Here is a 10,564-nt window from a genome sequence, read left to right on the forward strand (position 1 = left end):
AAAAAGCTTCCTGGATGGGAATCGAAGCGTCTTCAAACTTGGAAACAAAGTCCAGTGGATTGTTTTTTTTTTTTTACTTTTTTGGTATGCCTTATTGTATTTTGTCCTGTGTCAAAATGAGAAAAATTTCAATGGTGTGATACTTTGCAAGAGTGTGTTTTCATATTAAGGTGTTTACCCTAACTTATTCTTATAAACAACTACAAAAAACATCTAGGTATGGTTACTTTGGATTACATTTTAAACATGCATTAGCAAATTATACAACAAGACATTCTAAATACCTCACATTCTCAAAACAAAAAGAGCTGGAGGCTATATTTAACCAAATAAAGCAATGTTTCTATGCAATTGGCGAGCAGCATAGAACAATTGTTTCTGCAGCCCACCCTAAAACACCCCTTCAGCTCATTGGCTGAAACTGTGGGGTCGTGCTGCGGGGCGCTGTGATCTGATTGGATGAGTTAGCTGTCACTCATATACGTGCTGCTACGCATGCGTCCTCCGTAAGGTCAAGAGGAAAGAAGCATGGCTGCTGTGTTGAGAGGGTCCCTGTGCCTAGTAGGAAGGTGCCGTAAACATGTTGACTTTGCGTACGGTAAGGAGAATAACTTCGTACACATTGTGTTGGTCTTTTCATCTAAAACAAATGCAAAAAACTAAACAGAGCAATGAAAGGAAGGATATTTGCTACGCAAAACAATTTTACCTTGAAATGTTTTAAGAAAAGTTAAAGCTATTTTAAGCTGGAATTGTTGTAGCTGTTGACCCATAGGCTTTATTTCACCATTTAATTGCTGGGTTCAGGTTCCTGTTTACCTATGAGCTTGAAATGTGCTTATTTACTTTTAGCGTGTCTTGGATTCTAAAGCTTATCGGCTACATTTCATCATGTGTCCTTCTCTTCTATAATTTCTAAGAAAATACGACCCCAGACACAAAGAAACCTCTAAACTTTTTATACATTATTACAAAGTTTCCCTGTTTTGATTGAATTTTCTTTCCTATTTAAAATTCGTATCCCTTTATCTACTAAAAAAAACATAAACAAAAAATACCTAATGTCTGATAGGCCAATTATGATATGATTTTGTTTTTTAATAAAATACAGATCAAGTTTCAAGGTTTTTTGTTTGTAACAAGTCCTGTTTAGTAAAAATATAAACATTATAATATGTTATGATTTGTATTTTAAATGCAAGTGGTTGTTTTTTAAGTAGATAGCCCAAATACAACGAAAAAACTATGTTTTAATTCAAATCCGCCAGTATAAAATCCAGTACACATGTCAGAGGAGTGCTAAGGGATTGCTCTATGGGTCTGGTTTGAAATGGTCAGTCTGCAAATTGGCACATATGTGGAATTTTATGCATCCTAAAATTTATCAATTTTGTCCTGTTTTTCCAGTTTGCACAAGGTCTATGGCCTCAAAGACACAAGTGGGGTTTGTTGGACTTGGAAATATGGGAAATCCAATGGCAAAGAATCTGCTGAAGCATGGATACCCAGTCATTGCCACAGATGTATTCCCAGAGTCTTGTAAAGAGGTGCAAGAGCTGGGTGCTCAGGTAGTGAATGCTGAGTGTATATACTCACATTTGTATCTTTAAAAATACTCAATGTTTTAATGCATAAAAAAAAATACATTTGAATTATGGATTTATTTATTTTTTTCAGATTGTGGATAATCCTGCAGAGGTTGCAGACAAGGCAGATCGTATTATTACAATGCTTCCCTCTAGTCCTAATGTCATTGATGTTTACACAGGACCCAACGGCATTCTCAAGTAAACCAATTCTTTTTAGACATGCATTTAAATCTGTTAATCTTATAAGTGATTAATCTAAAATCAGTGTGTTTTTTGTTTTTTTGTACCCCCAACAGAAAAGTTAAGAAAGGCTCACTGCTGATTGACTCCAGCACTATTGATCCATCAGTTTCTAAAGAGATGGCGGCTGCTGCTGAGAAGTTGGGGGCAGTTTTTATGGATGCACCTGTATCAGGAGGTACATTATAATCAGTTGCATTGTCTATTACTTTTGCTGAAAAATAACAAGCTATCCTCTCAGATAAACATTTCTATTTGAGTATATTTATTTTGATATTCAAACCATATTTTTAAATCTGGAGCTACATAAAGCTTTTTTTAAATTGAAATAGTGTTTTTGTATCATAATTTGCCTAATGTTTATTGATAATTAAAGGAGAGTTGACTAGTTATTACTAGCTAAACAAAGTGCATAACATTGAAAAATATTGTGTAAAATAGAACATATTGTAAAGACAAAAAGGACAAAGCAGCACCACTGTAAGCACATGGCTCTTCAATTACCCAACCTTGCCTGGATTTTACAAATGGCCATGAATGAACTTGGGTCTTGAACATCTATTGTCACAGTAACTGCGATACCACTGCTATGATTATTTTATGTTGTAGTATATTATACCACTTTCTGTAGATTGTAATGCCTCAGATGTGCTCCACAGTGTCATAGCAGGTGTTTGAGTGAATGAACTTAGTAATTCGTCAAAGTTCTGATAGTTACCGATTGATTTTTTTGAATTGTGGCTGAATTGATTTTTTTATCAATACCCACTTTAAACTTTATTGTCATTACACTGTCACAAGTACGACGCAAAGAAATGTGGTTTGCTTCTATCCAGAAGTGCTATTCAGAATGTAAATATTTATTTACATGTGCACAGAGACTATGTATGTATTGGATATAAATGGGGGGGTGTATAGTCCTTATAGTTAGTGTCAGGAAGTGTTCAGTAGTGTGAGAGCCGTGGGGAAGAAGCTGTTCAGGTGCCTGGTGGTTCTAGTCCGTAGACTACTGCAAAGCCTCCCAGGGGGCAGGAGTGTAAAGGGTGTATGAGTCTCTGGTGATTATCCCGGCCCTTTTCAGACACGGCTTCCTGTCGATGTCCTTGATGGCAGGGAGCGGTGCCCCAGCAATGCGCTTGCCTGTTTGCACCACCTTCTGCAACACCTTGCGATCTGAGGCAGAGTAGTTTCCATACCAAACTGTGTTAGAGTCAGTAAGGATGCTCTTGATGGTGCAGTGGTAGAAGTTCGTGAGGATCTCTGAGGACAGGTGGTTCTTCCTCTGGGTCCTTGTGAAGAAGAGGCGTTGGTGCGTCTTCTTAATGAGTTTGGAGCAGCTGGTTGTCCAGGTCAGGTCCTCAGAGATGTGAACTCCCAGGAACTTAAAGCTGTACACACTCTCCACCGCCGTCCCCTTGATGTGGATGGATGGATGTGGGTCAGCATTCCTCCTGAAGTCCACGACGAGCTCCTTGGTCTTTTTGGTGTTCAGTTGCAGGTTGTTTGTGTCGCACCATTCAGCCAGATGGTCCACCGCCTCTCTGTAGGCATCGTTGTCTCTAATGAGGCCGATCACCATGGTGTCTTCTGCAATCTTGATGATGGTGTTGGAGCCAGGACAGGTCTGCAGTCATGGGTGAGGAGGTAATAGAGGTTGGGACCCATCATGCAGCCTTGTGGCAATCCGGTGTTTATGGTGATGGTGGATGAGAAGTTGTTGTCCAGTTGGAAATGTTGGGGACGGCTGATCAGGAAGTGGAGCAACCAGTTACACATGAGTGGACTGATGCAGAGGTCTGGGAGTTTGGTAATAAGTTTTGATGTGATGGCAGTGTTAAATGCTGAACTAAAGTCTATAAACAGCATTCTGGGGTAAGTGATCTTATTGTCCATGAGTGAAAGGACAGCGTGCAGAGCTATGGAGGCCGCATCCTCTGTGTTCCTGTTCAGCCTGTTTGCAAATTCGTGGTGGTCCAATGTAGACATAATCACCAAGCGCTCAAAACACTTTGTGATGATGGCGGTGTGGGCTACCGGATGGTAGTCATTGAGTCCGTGTGGGTTGGAGTTCTTGGGGATCGGGACGATGGAGGTGGATTTGAAGCAGGTCGTTACCACAGAGTGGGCCAGCACTTCTGCCGGCTCCCCAGAGTGCACTCTTAAGGACACGTTCTCGGATGCCAGCATGACCCGCAGCCTTGTAGGCTTTAATCCTGCTCAGGACCTCTCCTACATCAGTGGAGAGGAGAGTCAGGGGCTGGTGGTCTGGGGTAATGGCTGCCTTGGTTGCGGCTGTAGTGTTCCCTCTCTCAAAAAGAGCAACAAAGTTGTTAAGCTCGTTGAGGAAGGAGACATCAGAGGAGTTGGGGGAGGTGTTGGTGTTTCTGTAGTCTGTGAAAGTGTGAAGGCCTTGCCACATACACCGGGAGTTGGAATTGGAGAAGCGATCCTCCACCTTCCTTTCGTAGTGGTGTTTGACCTTCTTCACGCCCGTCTTCAGCTCAGCCGTGGCTGCACTGTAGGCCTGTGCATCCCCTGATCTGAAGGCAAACATCCTGGTTAACTCAGGGCTTCTGGTTGGGCTACCTGGTGATGCGTTTGTGGGTAGTGACCCCGTTTATGGTGGTGGAGAGGTGGTCCAGTACAGATGAGGCATACTGATCCAAGTCTGAGTGGTGTAAAGTATTCCAATCTGTATTCCTGAATCGGTCCATGAGCATAGCATCTGAGCCCTCTGGCCACAACGTTACTGTCCATCTGATTTTCATGCAGAGTCTATGGTGGATGCGCATCTCAAGGCATGGAGAGTTCCTGCAGTAGGTTTTAATCTTTCCGAGTATCTGAAATTTGTCTAAATTGGCAGAAACTAGAGTTAGAAAATCTGAACTTTGCAGGTCGACACAAAGCTTCAACCATTATCTCCCTTTCTGGGGAAAAAAAAAAACAGACTTACTAGCTGAAATTTCGAATCTATTTATGTGTAATCTGAAAATAATTATAGTAGTTCTTCATGTACTGTAAATATAACAAAATAAAAATAAAATGATCCGCATCTTTCTCGTATTAAACATAAAGTAATCTCATGCCCCGTCAACTGAGTTGTAGAATCCACTCCCTATTAATATTTAATTCTTTGTGAAAAAGTAAAGATCATTCCTTATTAAGATCCTCGTCAAACGGACATGCAGTGTTTGGTGTCTAATGTATAAATGTAAATAATTTTGATAATAATAATAATATATATATTTTTTTAAAGCTACAGTGTGTAATAATTACAGGGATATAAGTCAGAAATGTAATATATTATACATAACTATGTTATTTATCATCATCTACGAGCTCAGCCTCTTAACCTTAATAATTGCGTTGCCTTAGAATTCGTTATTTATAATTACATAGGAGCGGATCTCGCAGCCATGGAGGCAGACATCTTTGCGCTACGGCAGCGCAGAGCTAAAAAACTAGCGATTGCGAGAACAATAACATGCTGCTTGATGATGCTGTTACTCTCCAGTATACTTATTCAGCAACGTCTCTGACGTTTCACAGGTAATGATTCAGTAATTTTCTGTAAAATAATTTTCTGGATATATACCTCGGTTACTTCTCTACGGCTCCTTTGGAGATCTTCAAGCCTTTCCTCCTCTGCTCTAGTCACCCCGCTGGCACTTCTCCCTCTCCTGGCCCTGGCTGCACGCCCACCCCGGCCTCTCTGCCCTCTTCCTCGCCCTCTTCCTCTCCCTCTTCCTCGCCTTGTAACCCCCGTGCCACAAACAAGACTTGGACTCTGTAAACGGGGAATATATATTCTTCCAGCGAACACAATCTCGCTGTTAAACTAATGACTACAATTACTTCGTCTGTTTATATCACCATGCAAAGCAGCTCACCAAAACGTCACAACGATGTAGAAAAAATAACGGGTATATTTATTATCTTAAGTCTACATGAAATCTATACCCTACACAGACTAATGAAATACTATCTGTAAAATTATCTATGTAAACGAACCTCATCACTTGAGAAGGTAGGTGATGCGGACGTCGTGGAAGACATTTTGTCCCGTATGCTCGCCGTACTGTTGGGAGGGAGAAGCGGTGGGGGGGAGATGTTCATGTTGCTGCGGTCTGCAGTCTGGACGTTAGATGTCGCTGAAAATTACACACTGTAGCTTTAAGGCACAAAAATCAGACTAAATCAGGATATAAAATGGTGTGATTGGCTGTAATGAGAGCGGAGACAGCGGACACTCCGAGTTTACAGAAGAAAACCTGCTACCGACCAGCATAGCACTGAGGAGAATGTTACTACGGTGACTGAAACAGAGGTTGAGGAAACTCTTTGTGAACTGGAAAAGTCAGTTTCCCTGTTTTCAGGTTTAGACAACGTGGAGCTTTTGGTAACCCTGCTTCATGAAACGGACCCCAGCTGTCAGTAATGCATAGATCAGGGGTAACCAAGTAAAACTCAGCGGGGTCCGAATAAAGACAATCAACAACCAGTAAAGGTCTGGAGACATTTTTAATTATCTGTTACTTTTAACAGATTTTAACCCTGAAATAAAATGAGGTGTTTATGCATTGAATTTTTAAATAAAAAAAAAAATAATAATAAAAGAAAAAAAAATGTTTCCATTTTAAAATCTAAAGTGTTTTTTAAAGTAGAGAACAACAAACAATTTCCTGATTTACATATTTTTTTAAAACACCTGAACTGACTGTTTATTTTTCTTTTTTCTGGCTTAATGAGAGCAGTGGGCTTTAGGCTGACCCGCAAGGCTTTAAACCTGGGTTTGAATGGAGACAAAGCCATTCTCAAGCACATATCAAAGTGCTCATTTTGAGCCTGGATCCATATTTATTTTTGATTATGTTCATGGTGGAAAATCCTGCTTCACAGCAGCAGGTTGAGGCTACCTTACTCTAAATGTGCAGGCTCCGCTCCGGTCTGGCCAGGTCAACATGCAATCGCACCAAAAGGGAAAAAGAACGGCGAGAAGATCTGGTTTGTCAAATTAAAATATAGTAACAACATATCGGTAACTACAAATTAGAGCATAATTCATATATATTTAAAAAAAACTAACACTGTTTATTCAAAAGATTGGATGCAAATTATTGGTACTTCAACACACCAGGAAGCAGATTTCTCATCTCCATCAGAAACCGCACATATGCTGGATGCTGATGGGGATATTAAATTAAGCGTTCATTTCTGCATGTTTTGCTCCTACGGATTTAATGATAATATCGCGCATGCTCTCCTAAAGCTCCGAGGATAAGTCTGAGCACAGCAATACAGGAGGAACAGCAGAGGTTGTAGGCTTACCTTTGCGAAGGAGGTCTGGAGCGCTGCGGAGCGGTGATGGAGGTTGAGGGATTTCGGGGTAACGGGTGAAACGGCGCAAGTGACGTTTAGACACTGTCGCCAGGCAACATGTGGTAATTTATTAATGTTTTAAATCAGGTGGGGTCCGTATTAGCCAGCAGGTGGGTCTGGATCTTGACTGCTAACACGTGACCTCTGGCATAGATGGATATTTCCACCAGCTGGTAAATTTGGCTGATGTTATTGGTATCGTCTGATTTTGCATGCGTTGGCCGGTTCAACTATTGCATTCAGCAGCCATACCTTGAGATCATGGACGTGCTTTTCTTTTCACTTTTATTGCTCTCCATTGATTATGCGTTGTTTGATTTCTTCATAAATATTTATTTTTGTTTAAATTGAGACTTGTGCAACATTTGTTATCATTATGCCATTTTTATAATTAAAATGGAGGAAGAAAAAGCAATGTTGGCTCCAAGAATGGGATGATATTGGGAGATATTGGCAGCAAATATCAAGTTTAGGCTGAATAATCAGCACAAGCCTTAAAAAATCTGTACCAGTTGATCTCCTGTATGTTTTACACCCACTGATTCTTTGATCCCTGCAGTAAGTAATTTAACCGCAAACTTTGTTCACATCTTTTTTACAGCTGAAGTTTGGTCCAAAGTTGATCATTCAGCAATGATCCAAAACATCAAGCTCTTGTTATTCCTAAAATAAAACACATCATGACATTCTTGAAAGATTTTAAAAGTAATATCAATAAACAAATACTTGCAAACCACATTGAACCAAAGTTTTTGTTTCTCTAACTTATCATGTGAGCTACTTAATCATGGTTTGTAGCTTTTAGCCTCATTTTTGTTCATTAAATATTAGCGGTGAATGATAGTCAGGGATCTGGTTTCATTTCTAAACATTTAAATCATCTTATAGCCTGGTAGACACCACAAAATGTTTATGACCCGACATAAAACTCCTGTTCCCACGACTGTAGTTTAATCTGTGTCAAAGTAGTCTCTTTATGTTCACTTGAGGTTGAGTCCATTTTACAGTCGGGCCCCTAAAGATTAGTAAAAATTTATATTCTTCCTGATGGCCTACAAGGATTGCCGTTTTTCCTGCAAATGTTGGTTTGTGGTGGCGGCATTTTAACCACTGGAAAGTAAACTGTATGTCATGCTTACATACTTGCATTAATTTCAAGGCTTTAGCTCCCCAATAAAAATGTTTAAACAAAGGAGTACAGAGGTAGGGGTTAAAGCTTAAGCATTAGAACAAATGTGTCTTAAATATGTTTTTTTTTTTTTTCATGTTTAGTGGTGATATCTTTTCTGTTTTTCTCTGTTATAGCCGGTAAACTAAAGTTTTCCAAACCCAATTTATTCACAATGTTCATTTAAAAACAGCTAGTTTGTCAAAAGGGCTGTACATACTAAGATAAATCAAAAATAAAAGCTAGTCTTCCAACAGACATAAAACACTCAATGAAAAGAACTAATAGAGTATAAGAGCATGACAACGCTAAAACGCTATTGAAAATGTGTAAATTATTTAACTGTTTGCTTTGGCGTGAAATACTCATACATTATGTCAACATCTGCAAACATGTCAAACCTTAAATTCCCATAATTGTTTAAGAGAAATTTTATAAAACGGTTAAATATTAAACACGTGAAAAAGGGAGGTGCAAGATATTGAAAGTCCATAACGAAAGAAATCACACCCCTTAATGTAAATTTATATCAGGTGGAGATACAGTTTGGAAATGAAGGGATTGTCATTACACATTAGAAAAGCCATAAAAAGATGCTGTCCGCAAGATTATATAGAGAAGAATCAACAGAACTGACTGCAAGAACTGAACTATTTGCACCCTACAACATACACCATGTTTGCACTGCAAATGACCCAAAAACACCAACAATGTGGTATGGAGGTCAGATTATCATGTTTTGGGCTGTTTTTAATTTTTTAACCATACACCATTGAAAGAGTTAATGTAACTGCCCAAAGGATGAATAGAAAAACATACAAGATACTTTTTTAAAACTACTGTCATTCCCGAGAACGATAGCAATTAGACAAGGGTAGATGTTTCAGTTGGATGATAATTCAGATCCTTCGGGATATGAGACTTAAAGGGATAGTTCGGGATTTTTGACATGAATCTGTATGGCATCCCCATCACCAGTGTCATGCAATCACACTGACTTACCCCTGGCAGCGTCCTGTGAGCAGAGTTCTCGTCCAGTTTTGGTCAAGCCGAAAGTTAGCAAACCTGCCGGACTACTTTCGGCTTGACCAAAACTGGACGAGAACTCTGCTCACAGGACGCTGCCAGGGGTAAGTCAGTGTGATTGCATGACACTGGTGATGGGGATGCCATACAGATTCATGTAAAAAATCCCGAACTATCCCTTTAATGTGTTAAAAAAGAACTGGGCCAACATCACATCCAACAATATGCATACAACCAGTTTCTTCAAACGGGAGACATCTTGAACCTGTAATCGGCAACAAAGACTTTGGTACAGAGTTAAGGAAATCCCAGTCAGTGTGTTTTATATCTTCCTTTCATAGCAGCTTTTTTTTTTAGATTTGTAGTAAAATCCCCAAGTTCCAGAATTTAGAATATTTCTCACTGGCAGGTTTGAACATTTATAGTATATGCAAGTATTTATCAACTGTTTCACCACAGATCAATAAGCAAATGTTTTAGTGGAGTAATTATAATGAAAACACTCTACTTTTTTTTTTTCCGTGTAAAAGAAATATCCATTCTCCTGGCTCTTTATAACCTTTGGAGTTTAACCCCTTCAATATTTATTTTTTCTATGATGACAGCTCTGCAAAAGCGATCACTGCTTGCGTGTAGGGTCTTTCTCCCAGAAAATTCTTGGATTAGCTTTTCTAACTGGTTGAGGATCTGCATCAATCTGCACAGGTTCCGATTTCTGAACTCCTCTGCTCAGACACTGGAATGCCAGGATGCGCCGTTCCTGACACAATGCAGGACCTCTCAATGCTGATTGACACTGTCCACCATAGACTGCATCTAAATCAGATGCTTTGAAGCCCAAAACGCTATTGATCTGAACTCACCATAAAATAAAGTTTAAGCAGCTCCTAACCCACCACATAATGACAACCCGAGAGTAGCGCTGTAAGGGGTAAGAGGTTGTTGATGTCAATTGCCTTACATTGGGCTACCACAAAGCTTATCATCCTAAAGCAAAAACGGACTGCCACAGGGTCATTGGCATACCAGCTGCAAGTGTGGGTTTCTGGCCACAGACAGTAGGGGGAGATTGCAAATCCTTCACTCGTCTAAAATACACTTAAACTGCTTTCCCACTGGCCAAAAAACCTATTTTAACCTGGGAATAATCAGCTTTTAGTGA

The 10,564-nt window shown here is 39.8% G+C and overlaps 1 protein-coding gene across 1 annotated transcript in view; it reads left to right on the forward strand.

Moving 5' to 3' along the window:
* Positions 1-477: 477 nt before the first annotated feature.
* Positions 478-10,564, forward strand: part of hibadh (3-hydroxyisobutyrate dehydrogenase) — a 14,962-nt gene continuing 4,875 nt past the window's right edge. The window contains exons 1-4 of the mRNA XM_015402298.1: positions 478-598; positions 1,408-1,568; positions 1,678-1,787; positions 1,886-2,007. Coding sequence (XP_015257784.1) covers positions 529-598; positions 1,408-1,568; positions 1,678-1,787; positions 1,886-2,007 — 463 coding nt within the window. The 5' untranslated portion in view covers positions 478-528. The remainder of the gene's footprint in view (positions 599-1,407; positions 1,569-1,677; positions 1,788-1,885; positions 2,008-10,564) is intronic.

The sequence above is a fragment of the Cyprinodon variegatus genome, unplaced genomic scaffold, assembly GCF_000732505.1.
Source record: "Cyprinodon variegatus isolate N-32 unplaced genomic scaffold, C_variegatus-1.0 Scaffold2, whole genome shotgun sequence".
In the NCBI taxonomy this organism is placed as follows: Eukaryota; Metazoa; Chordata; class Actinopteri; order Cyprinodontiformes; family Cyprinodontidae; genus Cyprinodon; species Cyprinodon variegatus.